The 21,500-nt window shown below is 44.9% G+C and overlaps 1 protein-coding gene across 1 annotated transcript in view; it reads left to right on the top strand.

Moving 5' to 3' along the window:
- Positions 1-709: 709 nt before the first annotated feature.
- LOC115127547 (calpain-15-like) overlaps positions 710-21,500 on the top strand; it is a 44,380-nt gene continuing 23,589 nt past the window's right edge. The window contains 3 exon segments of the mRNA XM_029657162.2: positions 710-1,415; positions 1,418-2,377; positions 18,438-18,646. Of these exon segments, the coding sequence (XP_029513022.2) occupies positions 726-1,415; positions 1,418-2,377; positions 18,438-18,646 (1,859 nt within the window). The 5' untranslated portion in view covers positions 710-725.

Here is a 21,500-nt window from a genome sequence, read left to right on the forward strand (position 1 = left end):
TAGTTGGAACACGCACTTCCTGTTCCTAGTTGGAACACGCACTTCCTGTTCCTAGTTGGAACACGCACTTCCTGTTCCTAGTTGGAACACGCACTTCCTGTTCCTAGTTGGAACACATCCTAGTTATTCTAGTTTTGAAAATCATCACTTTCTTTCAGAATAGGCCTAAACACACCAGCAAGGCCAAAGCCCCAATCCAAGATGGGAACACAACCGTCAGTGCCTATTTAAATAAATATAGTGCTTTCATTCTAACTCACTCTATTTCCCCTTCTGTCTTCTCCATTAGAATTGGCCTTAGGGAGGATGATAGAAGGTGTTAGATTAGAAGGTCCCGGTGTTTCTCCATTCCAATAAGTGTCAGTCAGGTGGATGGTTGTGAGAGTGTTGTATATGGTTGTCAGAGGATTCACTCTGTATTCTCCTGCAATAGAAGCAGCAGCTTCTTCTGCTGTCTCTGTCTGTCTGGCTCCTTTCATCACAGGGGCATTGTGTATGGATTTACTGCCCTCAATGCCCCCAGGAGGGAGATTTGATTCCACTGCACTGGCTAATCTCTGTCTCCTCTCTCTTCCCCTCTTTATCTCTCTCTCTCGCGCTCTCTCTCTCTCTCTACTCTCTCTTCTTTTTTCTACTACTTATCTCAACTCTACTTTTTACCGACTGCTCCTAATATCCCCCCCCCACCCCCACCTTCATACAGCCACTCTCACTCCCCGGGCTCCATGGCGGCAGCGGTGCAAGGCAGCGAATGGTCTTGCGGCCGATGCACCTTCCTAAACGCAGGGGCGGCGCCGCGATGCTCCATCTGTGAGGCACCTCGCCAGAAGCCTGACCTAAACCAGATCCTGAGGCTGAGCAGCACCGAAGAGCAGCAACGCTGGGCCTGCCCCCGCTGCACCCTCAACAACCCCCAGGGCTCCGGCGCCTGCACCATCTGTGGCTTTGGACCCTCGCCAAGCACCCCCACACCGACCACAACCATGGCGACCATCGCCAATGGCCTCGTGCCGCCGAAGACTCCCACACCTGTCATGACTCCCATGGTTCTCCTGGAGCCCCGCGGGCAGCAGCCGTCCGAGGAGGCATTGAGGAGGTCAGAGAGCAATGGGGAGGTGGGGGACCTGAGTGGCCCGGGTGGACCCGAGGGGCAGCAACACCACCACTTGGGCTGGGCGTGCCCGCGATGCACACTTCATAATACTCCTGTTGCACTGTCTTGTTCGGCCTGCGGGGGACCAAGGAAACTGTCGCTGCCCAAGATCCCCCCTGAGGCGTTGGTGGTGCCCGAAGTGCACACGCCCGTGCTAGGGTTTCCCGTCCACGTGGCCCCTGCCCCCCCGCTCCTCATTGACTTGACGGATGACTCACCCACTGCAGCCGCCCCCTGCGAACCCCAGGAGCCCCCCACAGCCACTTGCCCCCACCTCCACGCTCCTCCCCTTTCACGCCCTTCTCCTCTCTCCAGAACAACCCGGTGCCCCGCAGCAGGAGAGAGGTGCCCCCACCGGGGCGTCCGCCCAACCCTAACCCCAATGCCCCAAGCCCAACTTCTCCCTCCACGGCCTGCGTGCTGCCCCAGCACTGCCCTGCCCTCTGCCCTGCCAAGCCCAAGCACGCCCAGCCCCAGGAGCCCTCCTTCCCCAGCAAGCGCCACAGCATCCTGGAGGAAGGGGACGGCACCCACCCCTTTCCTTGTCACATCTCCAAGACCCCCGTCACATCACCACCCACCTGGAAGTGCCATGGATGCTCCCTGCCCAACCTGAGTGACTCGTCCAAGTGCGAGGCATGCCACTCGTCGCGGGCCGGCGCCGACCTTATCGACCTGGTGGGCTGCGAGTCGGTGCGCTTCACACCAGAAAACCCCTCTAGTCCGGACTCCAGCCCCTGGGCCTGCTCCAAGTGTACCCTACGCAACCCCCCCGGGATGACCAAGTGCCCGGCCTGCTGCTCCTCCAAGCTACATGGCTTCCAGGAGCCTAGTTCTCACTGCTGCCCGCACTGCAGGCTCCCCGGCCCCTGCTACTGCTCCTCAGCCTCCTCCACATTGTCTTCTGGACACAAAGCTAGAAAACAGGCCCGGGTCTACCCCTCGCCCTCGGCCACCAACACCTCTTCCTCCTCATCCTCGTCCTTCTCTTCCTCGTGCACACTGCTGCAGGAGAAGCAGTGGGGCTGTCCGGCGTGTACGCTGCTCAACGACGTCAAGTCCAAGAACTGCGCAGCATGCCACACACCTCAGCAGTACCTGACACTGCGCAAGGTGGCCAAGCCGCTTAAGAGGAGGGAGAGCATGCATGTGGAGGCGAGGCGGCGCAACGACGAGGGCGAAGCCAAGGAACTCTGGGAGGACATCACTACCTTCTGTCGAGAGGTAAGCCATCTGGAAACATGACGTTGGGAAATTGATTGTGTTTACGATTTTCAAAAGCTAATAGTTTTCTTAATAAAGAGCATGGGTCAAGACAACTGACATAATACGCTAGCAACTTAACCTGTTGCTTCTACTCGGGACGCTTGCGTCCCAACTAGAGCTCTGGAAATGCAAATGCGCTACGCTAAATGCTAATAGTATTAGTTAAAACTCAAAAGTTCATTAAAATACACATGCAGGGTATCGAATTAAAGCTACACTCGTTGTGAATCCAGGCAACAAGTCAGATTTTTAAAATGCTTTTCGGCGAAAGCATGAGAAGCTATTATCTGATAGCATGCAACACCCCAAAAGACCCACAGGGGACGTAAACAAAATAATTAGCATTTCGGCGTTGCACAATAAAATAGAAAACATTCATTACCTTTCACCATCTTCTTTGTTGGCACTCCTAGATGTCCCATAAACACTATTTGGGTCTTTATTTCGATTAAATCGGTCCATATAAAGCCTAGATATCGTTATATGTAGACTGTGTGATAAACGAAAAAAACATTGTTTCAAAACGTAACGTCATTTTTTAAAATTCAAAAAGTCGACGATAAACTTTCACAAAACACTTCGAAATACGTTTGTAATGCAACTTTAGGTATTAGTAAACGTTAATAAGCGATAAAATTCATCAGGAGGCGATGTAAAGATCATTAGCTGTCCGTCTGGAAAAATGTCCGGCTAGAAACTCAACGAAAATATCCGGTCCTAGACCGGATTAGATACGGTGTCCTGTATGTGTTTGACCAAGAAAAAACTCGAAGGGAAATGACAAGACTCTAGACACCCTGTGGAAGCTGTAGGTACTGCAACCTCAGGCAATTAATTGTGGTTCACGTTTATCAATGGGTTCAAGTAGCGCATGGATATATTTTCCCCATTTTCAGTGATCAGTTTTTCCTGTGCTTTTCGATGTAAATGCCGTTCTGGTAAAGCCACAGCAGTGATTTAACCAGTTTTTTAAACGTCTGAGTGTTTTCTATCCACACAGACTAAGCAAATGCATATACTATATTCCTGGCATGAGTAGCAGGGCGCTGAAATGTTGCGCGATTTTTAACAGAATGTTCAAAAAAGTAGAGGGTCGACTGAAGAGGTTAAATCCGTTTCCATGTACAGAACACCATTTTCTTCATGCTGTGTGGTGCCTGGTAGCCATTTTGTTTCTTAAGAGCTCACCACTGACACGTTAGCATCTCTTTCAATGGAGATGCTGCCCATGGTACACTTTCTGATCCGCATAAGACTTCATGTCTCTCTGACTCCACTTTCTCTCACATAGATACTACCAGTCGGTTTCAGTCTTCAATTCACACAAGGAAACATTCATCGTAATTTGTTTTTAATTAAGAGGTGATTAATTGAAACTGTGAAATTAGGTTTTTGTAATGGTGAGATGGTGGCATGCAAGTCCACATTGGTCAGTTCAATTGCATTTCAAATCCAAATTTTCGAACTAAACTTTGATATAACATGTTTAATTAACAAATTACAGGAGGGTTGACCGTTTATCATGGGGTCAACATAAATGTCAGTCTGGAAAAATGAATCAAGATATTTTCTTAATTGAGAAAAACGAATTACAACCTAATCTCCAGATTAAAATACCTCATGTAGATTGGCCTCCCTTTTCCCCATCACTCGTTGTTCAATATACTGAGGGGTTCTGATTTCTTAACCTTTGAAATCATGAAATATACTGATTCATGTCACTGAGGGAGAGACGGTAATGTATAGCGTTTACATTATGTCAGGATATGTTATTGTTAACCATCACAGGGATCTTATGGGAGGAGAAGAGACACAGTCTGATACAGAAAGGGTAATGTATAGCGTTTACATTATGTCAGGATATGTCACTGAGGGAGAGAGGGTAATGTATAGCGTTTACATTATGTCAGGATATGTCACTGATACAGAGAGGGTAATATATAGCGTTTACATTATGTCAGGATATGTCACTGAGGGAGAGAGGGTAATGTATAACGTTTACATTGTCAGGATATGTCACTGATACAGAGAGGGTAATGTATATTGTTTACATTATGTCAGGATATGTCACTGAGGGAGAGAGGGTAATGTATAGTGTTTACATTATGTCAGGATATGTTATTGTTAACCATCACAGGGATCTTATGGGAGGAGAAGAGACACAGTCTGATACAGAGAGGGTAATGTATAGCGTTTACATTATGTCAGGATATGTCACTGATACAGAGAGGGTAATGTATAGCGTTTACATTATGTCAGGATATGTCACTGAGGGAGAGAGGGTAATGTATAGCTTTTACATTATGTCAGGATATGTCACTGAGGGAGAGAGGGTAATGTATAACGTTTACATTGTCAGGATATGTCACTGATACAGAGAGGGTAATGTATAACGTTTACATTATGTCAGGATATGTTACTGAAGGAGATAGGGTAATGTATAGTGTTTACATTATGTCAGGATATGTCACTGAGTGAGAGAGGGTAATGTATAGCGTTTACATTATGTCACTGATACAGAGAGGGTAATGTATAACGTTTACATTGTCAGGATATGTTACTGATACAGAGAGGGTAATGTATAGCGTTTACATTATGTCAGGATATGTCACTGATACAGAGAGGGTAATATATAGCGTTTACATTATGTCAGGATATGTCACTGATACAGAGAGGGTAATGTATAGCGTTTACATTATGTCAGGATATGTTACTGATACAGAGAGGGTAATGTATAGCGTTTACATTGTCAGGATATGTCACTGATACAGAGAGGGTAATATATAGCGTTTACATTATGTCAGGATATGTCACTGATACAGAGAGGGTAATGTATAGCGTTTACATTATGTCAGGATATGTTATTGTTAACCATCACATGGATCTTTTGGGAGGAGAAGAGACACAGTCTGATACAGAGAGGGTAATGTATAGCGTTTACATTATGTCAGGATATGTCATTGATACAGAGAGGGTAATGTATAACGTTTACATTGTCAGGATATGTCACTGATACAGAAAGGGTAATGCATAACGTTTACATTATGTCTGTTGAGCGTTTACACGTTTACATTGTCAGGATATGTCACTGATACAGAAAGGGTAATGCATAACGTTTACATTATGTCTGGATATGTCACTGAGGGAGAGAGGGTAATGTATAGCGTTTACATTATGTCAGGATATGTTATTGTTAACCATCAGGGATCTTATGGGAGGAGAAGAGACACAGTCTGATACAGAGAGGGTAATGTATAGCGTTTACATTATGTCAGGATATGTCACTGATACAGAGAGGGTAATGTATAGCGTTTACATTATGTCAGGATATGTTATTGTTAACCATCAGGGATCTTATGGGAGGAGAAGAGACACAGTCTGAAACAAGTCACCATGACAGCCGTGAGTTGGGGAGGAATTTGGGCAGAGGTCAGGTCAGATGAAGTGAGGAAGAACATATATCACTAATGTTCTGTCTGGCAACAAAGGGGTATTTGCTGTTCAGATATGTAAGGAGGGGCTCAGCATATGAGAAAGGGTTAAATATCAGTGAGTGTGTGAATATGTTCGTTGTCTGTTCAGATGTTTGATCCTTTAGGTGAATGAACTTGGTTGGAGCTTTTATGGTGTCCGTCAAATGTCTTACTCTGTTATTTAGGACCTAACAATACTGAACAAAAATATAAACACAACAGGCAACAGTTTCAATGATTTTACTGAATTACAGTTCATATGAGGAAATCAGTTAATTGAAATCAATTCATTAGGCCCAAAACTATGGATTTCACACGATGGGGAAAATGACGGGGTTCCCATGACGGGGTTCGATCCCAGGCTGTGTCACAACCGGCCGTGACCGGGAGTCCCTTAGGGCGACGCACACTTGGCCTAGTGTCGTCCGGGTTAGGGGAGGGTTTGGCCGAGGGGGCTTTACTTGGCTCATCGTGCTCTAGCGACTCCATGTGTTGGGTCGGGTGCCCGCAGGCTGACTACGGTCGTCAGTTGAACGGTGTTTCATCCGACACATTGGTGCAGCTGGCTTCCGAGTTAAGTGTGCGGGTTTTAAGAAGCGTGGTTTGGCGGGTCATGTTTCGGACCATGCATTACTCTACCTTCGCTTCTCCCGAACTCGTTGGGGAGTTGCAGCGATGTGACAATCGAAATTGGGAGAGAAAGGGGGTAAAACATGTAAAGTGTTGGTCTCATGTTTCATGAGCTAAAATAAAATATCCCAGTAAATCATACTCACAAAAAGCAATTTTCTCTCAAATGTTGTACACAAATTTGTTTACATCCCTGTTAGTGAGCATTTCTCCTTTGCCAAGATAATCCATCCATCTGACAGGTGTGGAATATCAAGAAACTGATGAAACAGCATGGTCATTACACAGGTGCACCTTGTGCTTGGGACAATAAAAGGCAACTCTAAGATGTGCAGTTTTATAACACAACACAATGCCACAGGTGTCTCAAGTTTTGAGGGAGTGTGCAATTGGCATTCTGACTGCAGGAATGTGCACCAGAGCTATTGCCAGAGATTTTTAATTTTAATTTCTCTACCATAAGCCACCTCCAACGTCGTTTTAGAGAATGTGGCAGTGCCTCCAACTAGACTCGCACCCGCAGACTAGAGGTCGACCGATTATGATTTTTCAACGCCGATACCGATTATTGGAGGACCAAAAAATCGGCCGATTTGTATTTATTTATTTGTAATAATGACAATTACAACAATACTAAATGAACACTTATTTTAACTTAATATAATACATCAATAAAATCAATTTAGCCTCAAGTAAATAATGAAACATGTTCAATTTGGTTTAAATAATGCAAAAACAAAGTGTTGGGGAAGAAAGTAAAAGTGCAATATGTGCCATGTAAGAAAGCTAATGTTTAAGTTCCTTGCTCAGAACATGAGAACATATGAAAGCTGGTGGTTCTTTTTAACATGAGTCTTCAATATTACCAGGTAAGAAGTTTTAGGTTGTTATTATAGGAATTATAGGGACTATTTCCCTCTATACCATTTATATTTCATTAACCTTTGACTATTGGATGACTATTGGATGTTCTTATAGGGACTTTAGTATTGCCAGTGTAACAGTATAGCTTCCGTCCCTCTCCTCACTCCTCCCTGGGCTCGAACCAGCACCACAACGACAACAGCCACCATCCAAGCAACATTACCCATGCAGAGCAAGGGGAACAACTACTAGAAGGCTCAGAGCAAGTGATGTTTGAAACGCTATTAGCGCACACTAACTAGCTAGCCATTTCACTTCGGTTACACCAGCCTCATCTCGGGAGTTGATAGGCTTGAAGTCATAAACAGCGCAATGCTTGACGCACAATGTAGAGCTGCTGGCAAAACGCACAAATGTGCTGTTTGAATGAATGTTTACGCGCCTGCTTCTGTCTACCACCGCTCAGTCAGATACTTAGATACTTGTATGCTTGTATGCTCAGTCAGATTATATGCAACGCAGGACACGCTAGATAATATCTAGTAATACCATCATCCATGTCATCAACCATGTGTAGTTAACTAGAGATTATGATTGATTGTTTTTTATAAGATAAGTTTAATGCTAGCTAGCAACTTACCTTGGCTTTCTGCATTCGCGTAACAGGAAGTCTCCTTGTGGAGTGCAACGAGAGATAGGCAGGTCGTTATTGCGTTGGACTAACTGTACGGTTGCAAGATTGGATCCCCCGGGCTGACAAGGTGAAAATCTGTCGTTCTGCCCCTGAACAAGGCAGTTAACCCACCGTTCCTAGGCCGTCATTGAAAATAAGAATGTGTTCTTAACTGACTTGCCTAGTTATATAAGGGTATAAAAAAAAATTGGCAAATCGGTGCCCAAAAATACCGATTTCCGATTCTTATGAAAACTTGAAATCGGCCCTGATTAATCGGCCATTCCGATTAATCGGTTGACCTCTACCGCAGACCACATGTAACCACGTCAGCCCAGGACCTCCACCTGTGGAATCGTCTGAGACCAGTCACCCGGACAACTAATGAAACTGGTTTGCACAACCAAAGAATTTCTTTACAAACTGTCAGAAGCCATCTCAAGGAAGCTCATCTGTGTGGTCGTTGTCCTCACCAGATTCTTGACCTGACTACAGTTCGGCTTTGTAACCAACTTCAGTGGGCAAAAGCTCACCTTCGATGGCCACTGGCACACCGGAGGAGTTTGCTCTTCACGGATGAATCCCAGTTACAACTCTACCAGGAAGATGACAGACTTATGGCGTAGTGTGGGCGAGTGGTTTGCTGATGTCAACGTTGTGAACATTGTGGCAGTGGGGTTATGGTATGAGCAGGAATAAGCTACGGACGATGAACACAATTGCATTTTAGCAATGGCAATTTGAATGCACAGAGATCCTGTGACAAGATCCTGAGGCCCATTGTCGTGCCATTCATCCGCCGCCATCACCTCATGTTTCAGTATGATAATGCACAGCCCCATGTCACAAGGAGCTGTACACAATTCCTGGAAGCTGAAAATGTCCCAGTTCTTCCATGGCCTGCGTACTCACCAGATTATCTGGATCGACATGTACAGTAGCGTGTACCAGTTCCCGCCAATATCCAGCAACTTCCACGCCCCTACTTAACAATATATATATATCTTTCTAGGGAGTTTTTCCTAGCCACCGTGCTTCTACACCTGCATTGCTTGCTGTTTGGGGTTTTAGGCTGGGTTTCTGTACAGCACTCTGTGACATCAACTGATGTAAGAAGGGCTTTATAAATACATTTGATTGATTGATCTGTGACCACATCTGTATTCCCAGTCATGTGAAATTCATAGATTAGGGCCTAATGATTTATTTCAATTGACTTGATATATGAACTGTAACTCAGAAAGTCATATGTTCAGTGTAATTGATTGCAGCCATTTTTTTATGTATATGATTCAAAAATATAGTACCTAACATATGATTTGGCTCAATTTTTTTTTTTTACAATGAGGAATCCAAAGAAATGGTAAAAAGCAACCCACGGACCCCCACACCCCACGCCAACGAGTATATAGTATATCTGTCTGACCATTAGATGGTGCTGTTCCTCCAAATAGGTGATTTATTTTAAATAATCAAATACAAAATATCGTTTTGGTTTAAGCAGTCTATGAACAAGGTATGACAGCAATCCATGCTTTGGTTTTGTTGTCCACTTTTTCAAATACAAACGTTTTAGCATTTGTGGCACAAATCCAATGCAAGTCAATGGAACCTATATTAGCATTTTGACACTTCATGTCCAAACTGTCCTAAAGGAGTGGTATTGGAAATGTTTCAGTGGGCACCCCATTTTTTTCCTCCTGAATTTCTGTGGACCCAATTGTTTTTTCTCCTAGAATTTCTCGCAACCCCACGCCAAATCTAATGACACAAACTTAATTTTCAAATCAATAAATAACCTTCAATTCATTGCAACCAATAAATGCATTTACTCAATAAAGTTAAATTTTTCTAAATATCTTTCTCAAACTTTTGTATATTGTCCCATGCAATGTATACTTTTTTTTTTTGGGGGGACTTTGAATACCATTGTCCTAAAGTAATCTAAAAAAAGTATTGTTACTTATCGATGATTTGGATGTGATGCGTGAAAATACTAATATAGGTTCCATCTTTGGGTTGCTGTTATACCTGGTCCATAAAGGAAACCAATTTGGCATTTTGAAATTTGGGTGGACTATCCCTCAAAAATTGAGGGGAGGGGGAGATCATTAAAAAAACTAATAGCAGGAACAGCCCCATCTAGTGGTCAGAACCCGGTAATATCAGGCTGTAAACTCAGCTAAAAAAGAAACTTCCCTTAATTCCTATAATTCATAAAAATCCAAATAACTTCACAGATCTTCATTGAACAGTTAATGAACATGCACCTGTGGAACAGTCGTTAAGACACTAACCGCTTACAGACGGTAGGCAATTAAGGTCACAGTTTTGAAAACTTAGGAGGCCTTTCTACTGACTCTGAAAAACACCAAAAGAAAGATGCCCAGGGACCCTGCTCATCCCCGTGAATGTGCCTTAGGCATGCTGCAAGGACTGCATTTGCGGCCAGGGCAATAAATTGCAATGTCCGTACTGTGAGACGCCAAAGACAGCGCTACAGGGAGACAGGACGGACAGCTGATTGTCCTCGCAGTGGCAGACCATGTGTAACAACACCTGCACAGGATCGGTACATCCGAACATCACACCTGCAGGACAGGTGCAGGATGGCAACAACAACTGCCTGAGTTACACCAGGAACGCACAATCCCTCCATCAGTGCTCAGACTGTCCGCAATAGGCTGAGAGAGGCTGGACTGAGGGCTTGTAGGCCTGTTGTAAAGCAGGTCCTCACCAAACATCACCGGCAACAACGTTGCCTATGGGCACAAGCCCATCGTCGCTGGACCAGACAGGACTGGCAAAAAAGTGCTCTTCACTGACGAGTCGCAGTTTTGTCTCACCAGGGGTGATGATCAGATTCGCGTTTATCGTTGAATGAATGAGCGTTACATCGAGGCCTGTACTCTGGAGCGGGATCGATTTGGAGGTGGAGGGTCCGCCATGGTCTGGGGCCGTGTGTCACAGCATCATCGGACTGACCTCGTTGTCATTGCAGGCAATCTCAATGCTGTGCATTACAGGGAAGACATCCTTCTCCCTCATGTGGTACCCTTCCTGAAGGCTCATCCTGACATGACCCATCAGCATGACAATGCCACCAGCCATACTTCTCATTCTGTGCGTGATTTCCTGCAAGACAGGAATGTCAGTGTCTTCCATGGCCAACGAAGAGCCCAGATCTCAATCCCATTGAGCACGTCTGGGAGGGCTAGGGCCATTCCCCCCAGAAATGCCCGGGAACTTGCAGGTGCCTTGGTGGAAGAGTGGGGTAACATCTCACAGCAATAACTGGCAAATCTGGTGCAGTCCATGAGGAGGAGATGCACCGCAGTACTTAATATAGCTGGTGGCCACACCAGATGGTGACTGTTACTTTTGATTTTGACCCCCCCCCCCCCCCCACACTTTGTTCAGGGACACATTATTCCATTTCTGTTCGTCACATGTCTGTGGAACTTGTTCAGTTTATGTCTCAGCTGTTGAATCGTGTTATGTTTATGCAAATATTTACACATGTTAAGTTTGCTGAAAATAAACGCAGTTGACAGTGAGAGGACATTTATTTTTTTGCTGAGTTTAGCATGGCACATAGACCTATCAACTGCGATTACTCATTTCTCTGAACAGGAGAACAAAAACAACACCAAATTCACTGAGAATACATTACATAGCATGACAAAACAAAACTCAGAGCCGCAGCTTCATACTCTTTGTCAGAGAACTGGTTTTGGGTCCATATGTGGCTTTTGACCATTTCTGTGGATTTCTCATGTCTTACTCACTAACCACGTTTCCATCCAGAAACACTGTGTAACATTTTTTAAATGTTTTTTTATCAAGATACCTATGATGGAAACAGGACATTTGGTACAATTTTATAAATGCTGACAGATTATTTGTTTGTTTGACATGGTGGGATCTTTTTGTGTTGGTAAAATGTATTAATAAATTATTGTGGAAACACCTTTATGCACAAATATTGATATTATAACCATCATACCAAAGTAAACTTGGAGTCACGCGATGATATGGTGTGTGATCCTCCCACTACGACTCGGGAAACCATGCAGTTTATTGCAGTGTTTATTCGGCTACAGATGAAATAACCACCACAGGGTGGTGAAAGTGCACAGTGATCTTGATGCTCCTTTCCAATAAATATTGAGTGTCTGATCCTGGTGACATGATGATCGATACTTGCAGATTTTAGAATATTCACGTGATAATATGTCGCCATTTCGATAGAAACCTAGCTAGTGTTATAAAAAAGTTAGCTCCAAATCAAATGTCAGGTACTATATTTTTTGAATATTAAATTAATCCTATAAATTAAATTGACTTCCCAATTTGTGTGCAGTCATTTAGCTTAATTACTCAGATCAAATTATATTTCAACAAAATAATGTTTCAGGAATGCTAATCTCATCGGTTTCTAACTACAGAAAGGATTTCAGAACAATCTGAGATGGTAGGTGTCATGTAAAGGGAAGGAATAAGAATATGTACATGTAAATAAATATATGGCTGAGCGGAATAGGTGAGATGCAATAGATGGTATGAAATACAGTATATACATATGAGATGAGTAATGTAAGATATGTAAACATTATTAAAGTGGCATTATTTAAAGTGGCTAGTGATCCATTTCTATAAGTGGCCAATGATTTGAGTCTGTATGTAGGCAGCAGCCTCTCTGTGTTAGTGATGGCTGTTTAACAGTCAATGGCCTTGAGATATAAGCTGGTTTTTTTGTCTCTCGGTCCCTGCTTTGATGCACCTGTACTGACCTCGACTGGATGGTAGCGGGGTGAACAGGCAGTGGCTCGGTGGTTGTTGTCCTTGATGATCTTTTTGGCCTTCCTGTGACAACGGGTGCTGTAGGTGTCCTGGAGGAAAGGTAGTTTGCCCCTGGTGATGCGTTGTGCAGACTGCACCACCGTCTGGAGAGCCTTGCTCTTGAGAGCGGTGCAGTTGCCATACCAGGTGGTGGTATGGCCCGACAGGATGATCTCAATTGTGCATCTGTAAAAGTTTGTGAGGGTTTTAGGTGACAAGCCAAATTTCCTCAGCCTCCTGAGGTTGAAGAGGCGCTGCTGTGCCTTCTTCACCACACTGTTTGTGTGGTGGACCATTTCAGTTTGTCGGTGATGTGTACGCCGAGGAACTTAAAACTTTCCTCCTTCTACACAACTGTCCCGTCGATGTGGATGGGGAGGTGCTCCCTCTGCTGTTCCCTGAAGTTCACAATCATCTCCATAGTTGACGTTAAGTGATAGGTTGTTTTCCTGACACCACACTCCGAGTGCCCTCATCTCCTCCCTGTAGGCTGTCTCGTCGTTGTTGGTAATCAAGCCCACTACCCTTGTGTCGTCTGCAAACTTGATGATTGAGTTGGAGGCGTGCATGGCCACGCAGTAATGGGTGAACAGAGAGTACAGGAGGGGGCTGTCGACACCATTGAATCGGCATTTCGGTGTTTACCAGTTTACCTAGGCCTAAATCGTCTCATGTATAAGCAAGAAAATGGGGGGGAATTGAAACTGCAACATAGTCGCTGACACATTTCATTCCATGTGTAGGGTATCGTGTTCATCATGCAAAAACATTGGCTCTACCTTGCATTATTCATGTCAAATGCTACTCTGTGAGTTGCAGGTTCACCTTTGGAAGCGTGTGTGGGAAGCAGGCTATAGAGGAAGGATGTTAGAGAGATCCTCTCTTCCTCTGGAACAATTTGGCTAAATGTACAGCTGAAGTCAGAAGTTTACATACACTTAGGTTGGAGTCATTGAAACTCATTTTTCAACCACTCCACAAATTTCTTGTGAACAAACTATAGTTTTGGCAAGTCAGTTAGGACATCTACTTTGTGCATGACACAAGTCATTTTTCCCCCAAAAAATTACAGACAGATTATTTCACGTATAACTCACTGTATCACAATTCCAGTGGGTCAGAAGTTTACATACACTAAGTTGACTGTGCCTTTAAACACCTTGGAAAATTCCAGAAAATTATGTCATGGCTTAAGAAGCTTCGGATAGGCTATTGACATTATTTGAGTCAATTGGTAGTGTACCTGTGGATGTATATCAAGGCCTACCTTCAAAATCAGTGCCTCTTTGCTTGACATCATGGGAAAATCAAAAGAAATCAGCCAAGACCTCAGAATAAAAATTGTAGACCTCCACCAGTCTGGTTCATCCTTGTGAGCAATTTCCAAACGCCTGAAGGTACCACGTTCATCTGTACAAACAATAGTACGCAAGTATAAACACCATGGGACCACGCAGCCATCATTACCACTCAGGAAGGAGACGTGTTCTGTCTCCTAGAGATGAACGTACTTCGGTGCGAAAAGTGCAAATCATTCCCAGAACAACAGCAAAGGACCTTGCGAGGATGCTGGAGGAAACAGGTACAAAAGTATCTATATCCACAGTAAAACTAGTCCTATATTGACATAACCTGAAAGGTCGCTAAGCAAGGAAGTGGCCACTGCTCCAAAACCGCCATAAAAAAGGCAGACTATGGTTTGCAACTGCACATGGGGACTAAGATCGTATTTTTTGGAGAAATGTCCTCTGGTCTGATGAAACAAAAATAGAACTGTTTGGCCATAATGACCATCGTTATGTTTGGAGGAAAAAGGGGGAGGATTGCAAGCCGAAGAACACCATCCCAAATGTGTGAAGCAAGGGGGTTGCAGCATCATGTTGTGAGGGTGCTTTGCTGCAGGAGAGACTGGTGCACTTCACAAAATACATGGCATCATGGGTGAGGATAAGTATGTGGATATATTGAAGCAACATCTCAAGAGATCAGTCAAGAAGTTAAAGCTTGATCGCAAATGGGTCTTCCAAATGGACAATGACCCCAAGCATTCTTCCAAAGTTGTGGCAAAATGGCTTAAGGACAACAAAGTCAAGGTATTGGAGTGGCCATCACAAAGCCCTGACTTAACATGCCCTAACATTTGTGGGCAGAACTGGAAAAGCGTGTGCGAGCAAGGAGGCCTACAAACCTGACTCAGTTACACCAGTTCTGTCAGGTAAGTTTTGACCCATTCATCCTAACTTGTTGTGGGAAGCTTGTGGAAGTCTACCGAAACGTTTGACACAAGTTAAACAATTTAAAGGCAACACTACCAAATACTAATTGAGTGTATGTAAACTTCTGACCCATTGGGAATGTGATGAAAGAAATATAAAAGCTGAAATAATTAATTATCTCTGCTATTATTCTGACATTTCACATTCTTAAAATAAATTGGTGATCCTAACTGACCTAAAACAGGGAATTTTTGCTGGGATTAAATGCCTGGAATTGTGAAAAACTGAGTTTAAATGTATTTGGCTAAGGTGTATGTAAACTTCTGACTTAAACTGTATTCCTTCATATGTTCTTTCTCGTCCCTCACTCCCATTATCTTAAACCTCCTCTTCCTCCGCTCACTTCTATTCCCCCTTGCACCATAACTCCCCACCTTTCCTCTGTTGCTGTGGCACTACCCATGTGCACACTGAGGTGAACACGGGCCATTCTATTTTTAGAAACGGGGGAGTAGGGTAACAGCAATTATCCACTTCCCTAAAGTGAATGTAATCAGCGGGAGCATGGAGCGGCACATCTCAGTTTATGGAGGGTGACGTCGGCTAAGCACACTCTGTCCATGCAGTGCATCTATCTCCCCTAGGGTGCCTCATGACTGCCTCAGCCTAACACAAGATGATAAAATACTTCCACCGGTACATAAACGATAGGACTAACACTCAGAGTTGGCATGCACAGAGTGCCACAGACCACACACCACTCCAAAGCCACTCTACAGAATGTAACGGTTCGTCTTGGATTTCCTGATGTGGTCTTGTGTCCTTCTTGGTCAAAGATAAGAGAGCTTAGATGAGTACAATGTTGTGGAGGCATATCTCCTATCTATTTCAGTCACAGATAAGGAGATCAAGAACGGAAGCTATATGAGAGTGCAGCAAAGATGGTATTTAGATAGATAGATAGTTTAAGGACAAAGGCAACAATTCACATAGACAATATCCCTCCATGGTCTACTACTTGAGGTTTTAAGCAATAAAGAAATAGCCCCAAGTGTGCCCATCCACTGTACGATTTAATACAGGGGAACGACACTGAGGCGTGTTGGCATTCTTTCTAACCTGTAAAGCCCCGTGTAGTGAAGTGTGCCCATCCACTGTACGATTTAATACAGGGGAACGACACTGAGGTGTGTTGGCATTCTTTCAAACCTGTAAAGCCCCGTGTGGTGAAAACATTGTTTCTCGGCTGCCACCAAATGCAGAGTAAACTGAACATATGAATTGTTTCCTGTTGACAACATCATATGTTCTTCTAGTCCCTTCTATTTTCCATTAAATAGCTGAGGCTATGTAACAGCACAATTCACACAGTAGGCCTACATGTGGATTGTAACTGAAAGCAACAGCGACAAGGCAAACCACCACTTTCCACTTGGACAAATTTCAACCGCCACACGATTTAACTGGTCATAGCGGCTCGTGTTTTACAATAAGCCACTGTAAATGACGCCGTTATCGGTGCTCTTTTTATGTGACGGCGGTATGCCAATGTCACGTCGGCTCAATAGCCATCCATCACTACCGTTACCACGATCAATAGGTTAACTGTAGCGTCGTACTGGGTTGCAGGGAGTGCCAGTCACTCCCTCTCTGCAGTCAAACATCCCCGTATTGATTCAGGTTTCTATAGAGACTCAGACAGCTGGAGTGCTGTTTGTTTTGTTTAGCCGGAATAGTCTAGCCATGAACCGTGAGTGCTCTCAGGCATTGGCCCGGCCTTGAGAATTACCCAACACAGTTCCATCGGAGACAGTCAGACAGTCAGTCAGACCAGCACTGTGTTACACTGTCGCCCTCACAACAAACTGGACCTGGCGAGAATAGGTGAAGGGACACTAAAGCTGCACGTGACCGTTTGTGTCTTGTCTGTTTGGCTTGCTGTGGCAGTCTGTCCTATTTTTACACGGGTCATGATGGTGCTTCGTCCTCGTCTGCCTTTGATTTCCACGTGTGCAGAAAGGGGACACGCTCCTCATACGTGTTTATCCAAGTTCTTCTACCGTCTCTGTGAGGTCCTGAGCTGTCGGCGAGTGGTTTTTGGAACTAAAGTTTTTTTTAAAAGGCCTCTATTTGCAGGTCTGTAGGGCCAGAGCTGAAAGCTCTCCCAACTGCAGTGAAGCAAAGAAAACTTTATCGGTGTCTGGCTAAGCCCAACAACAAACAAGGCGGTGTATACCTCTGAACTACAGAGCCAGTGAGTCACTGATAGCCCCCGGTGGGGCTAAATCTGCTGGAGCATGATGGGAAATGGGGACAGGGGCCAAGGTACTACTGCCGATGTCTGGCACAGTGTCGAGGGCGACAGAAGTGGCTTTTGTGTAGGATGACGAATGAATTTTCCTCCACCGGCTGTGCGACGCCGGGATGCTTACAGTACTTTCCCCTGGTTCAGGAGGCGGGATCCAACTGCTGCCACCAGTGAGCAGAGGAAATAGGATAGACTAGTCTTTGTATGTGCGCTCTCAGGTTTGTCGAGCAGGGTTTTGGCAGTGACAAAGTGTGACACACAGGTTGTGTACTGTAGGTCAGTTAGCCTAAATGCAAACTGTTATGTTGAAGTAGACATTTTTTGTGTGTGTTTCAAACAGGCCATGTTTAGCCTAAGTGAGCGCTTGATTGTTCTTCACGGGGAGCGCGGGTCAGTGTGTTCAGAAGCGTCACGGTGTAAATCAGTGTGCCGTCTTCTTGATCTCGGGAGATGCGTTTTGATATATGTTAGCACAGCACATTCCATGCTGCGTGTGCATCTTAACGTGTTAGCAGCAGGGGAAGGCTCCTTGAGCCGCGCGACCACTCAGTGCCGGTGGTTGTCCTTGTGCTTTTGTCTCAGCATCCCGTGACTCCCACAGTGGCCTGCAGGGCTCCAAATGTATCATCATTCGTTTAACACAGACATCAGACAGAAATCTGGAGGCTAGCATCTGTAATGGCTTATAGGCCTAACCTTAGATCCCTGATAATGTCATGTTGAGGCTATTTGACATGTTGTTAGTTGACACATACTGTATTTACAATATATTGTGGGATTTCCAGAGTGCAGCCAACATACACATTTTCTCTCAGTGTGGTGACTTAGTCTTGTTTCGACTTGTCTTGATGCCAGTATGATGTTACACTTGTTCAGCCTTCTCCTCTCCCAAGCAAATGTTTGGTGCCAGGGCAGTAACTTACTTCATCAGACACTACTGATCTCTGACTGTTTCTCAGCTGGACTGTTATGAATCCTCTGTCTCAGAGTTTTATATCTCTCGTTCTTTTAGAATGTGGTGAACTTCGTGGACGACAGCTTCCCCCCTGGTCCGTGTTCCGTGGGCTTCCCAGAGGGTGACAGCGTACAGCAGCGAATCAAAAAGTGGCTCCGCCCCCACGAGATCAACTGCAACAACTTCAAGGACCGGGGCGTCAAATGGTCCGTCTTCCGCACCCCGCGGCCTTCGGACATCCTGCAAGGCCTGCTGGGAAACTGTTGGTGAGTTGTCGTCACTGAACGTGTGCAGTGTCGTAGTATCTGTAGCTCAGCTATGTGTGCGTGCGTCCGCGTGCATGTGTCTGTGTGGGTACCAAACTGTGTACAACCTACCTTAAGCAGCGCGTGTTCATGCTTGTGTGTCTGTGGCTTTTGTGTAGAAATGTATCCACGTTCAGTGTGCCTGCTGTGCTTCTTAGACACAGTGTTTGTCTCCGTCCTCCCTGGACTATTCCTAATGTGTTTCTGAAGAATAAACCAACTCCACTCTGCATATGAGAGGGGATCTCTCATCGCTTGTCTTAAAGGTCAGGGGGAATAACAGCACATTGGTGGCCAGTGTAGTTTATCATTGAGCAGTGACTATAGATGTACTCTCTGGGCCTAAAGCAGATAGAGGAGGAAGAAGGTGGGAGGGGGGGAGAGACAGGTAGAGAGGGAAAGGGGGTGTTTAACCATCTAGAGTCTAAGCTGGGGGGAATTGTTTCAAGATGGGCATACCAAGGATCATTTGATTAAACATTTTAAGACCCTAAGGTATTTTTTGGGGATGAGACATTGAATTTGGCTTTATGGCTATTAGCCATTAGAAATGCATTGAATAACACAGTCTCCCCAAAAAAATCTAAGATAAGTTTGTTCTGAAGTGTCTGCCCTATATCTGAAATACAGTATAAGGAAGATCAGGAAACAGTTTTTTTGTTTGTTTTGCATGTATTTATTTTACATTTACATTTAAGTCATTTAGCAGACGCTCTTATCCAGAGCGACTTACAAATTGGTGCGTTCACCTTAAGACATCCAGTGGAACAGCCACTTTACAATAGTGCATCTAAATCTTTTAAGGGGGGGTGAGAAGGATTACTTTATCCTATCCTAGGTATTCCTGAAAGAGGTGGGGTTTCAGGTGTCTCCGGAAGGTGGTGATTGACTCCGCTGTCCTGGCGTCGTGAGGGAGTTTGTTCCACCATTGGGGGGCCAGAGCAGCGAACAGTTTTGACTGGGCTGCGCGGGAACTGTACTTCCTCAGTGGTAGGGAGGCGAGCAGGCCAGAGGTGGATGAACGCAGTGCCCTTGTTTGGGTGTAGGGCCTGATCAGAGCCTGATTTACTGATTTATCCCCTTATTTTAAGCCCAAACTATCTCCATAAATACTTCCATCATTTTTTATAAATTGGTACCGGGAACCTTCAGGTGAGTCTTGTGCCCTAGTGAAAAACGGAGAGCATCGTGTTCATGAGAGTCAGCGAGAGTGGTCACAATAGTTTGTAGGCTACACCGTTCGGATGCTACAGACATTTTTGTGAGAAGACCGAATTTGGGGATGTGTCATTGTCTGACAAACACCCGTCTAGCTCTGCCACCCATAAGCAGAAGGGTGCTATATATATTTGTTTGGGCGGTATGCAAATTGGAGTGGGTCTAGGGTTTCTGGGATAATGGTGTTGATGTGAGCCATGACCAGCCTTTCAAAGCACTTCATGGCTACGGGCTGTAGTCAGGTTGCTTTTGTGTTCTTGGGCACAGGGACTATGGTGGTCTGCTTGAAACATGTTGGTGTTACAGACTCAATTAGGGACATGTTGACAATGTCAGTGAAGACACCTGCCAGTTTGTCAGCACATACCCAGAGCATACGTCCTGGTAATCCGTCTGCCCCCACAGCCTTGTGAATGTTGACCTGTTTAAAGGTCTTACTCATGTCGGCTACGGAGAGCGTGATCACACAGTTGTCCGGAACAGCTGGTGTTCTCATGCATGCCTCAGTGTTGCTTGCCTCAAAGCGAGCATAGAAATTATTTAGCTCGTCTGGCTTGTGTCACTGGGCAGCTCGCGGCTGTCCTTCCCTTTGTAGTCTGTAATAGTTTGCAAGATCTGCCACATAAGACAAGCGTCGGAGCCGGTGTAGTATGATTCAATCTTAGCCCTGTATTGACGCTTTGCCTGTTTGATGGTTTGTCGCAGCGCATAGCAGCATTTCTTATAAGCTTCCGGGTTAGAGTCCCGCACCTTGAGTGCGGCAGCTCTACCCTTTAGCTCAGTGCGAATGTTGCCTGTAATCCATGGCTTCTGGTTGGGGTATGTACGTACAGTCACTGTGGGGACAACGTCCTCGATGCACTTATTGATAAAGCCAGTGACTGATGTGGTGTACTCCTCAATGCCATTGGAAGAATTCCGGAACATGTTCCAGTCTGTGACAGCAAAACAGTCCTTCAGCATCTGCTTCACCTGACTACTTTTTTATAGACCGAGTCACTGTTGCTACCTGCTTTCATTTTTCCTTGTAAGCAGGAATGAGGAGGATAGAGTTGTGGTCGGATTTAACAAATGGAGGGCGAGGTAGAGCTTTGTACGCGTCTCTGTGTGTGGAGTACAGGTGATCTAGAAATGTTTTCCCTCTGGTTGCACATTTGACATGTTGATATACATTTCGTAGGACTGATTTAAGTTTCCCTGCATTAAAGTCTCTGGCCACTAGGAGCACCGCCTCTGGGTGAGTGGTTTCCTGTTTGCTTATTTCCTTATACAGCTGACTGAGTGTGGTCTTAGTGCCAGCATCTGTCTGTGGTGATAAATAAACAGCCACGAAAAGTATAGCTGAAAACTCTCTAGGCAAATAGTGTGGCCTGCAATTTATCACAATATACTCTACTTCAGGTGAGCAAAGTCTAGAGACTTCCTAACATTTCGTGCACCATCTGTTTACAAATATGCACAGACCGCCCCCCTGCTCTTACCGGAGTGTCCTGTTCTATCTTGCCGGTACAGCATATATCCCGCTAGCTGAATATCCATGTCATCATTCAGCCACGATTCCGTGAAACATAGGATATTACAGTTTTTGATGTCCCGT

The sequence above is a fragment of the Oncorhynchus nerka genome, linkage group LG16 (assembly GCF_034236695.1).
Source record: "Oncorhynchus nerka isolate Pitt River linkage group LG16, Oner_Uvic_2.0, whole genome shotgun sequence".
In the NCBI taxonomy this organism is placed as follows: domain Eukaryota; kingdom Metazoa; phylum Chordata; class Actinopteri; order Salmoniformes; family Salmonidae; genus Oncorhynchus; species Oncorhynchus nerka.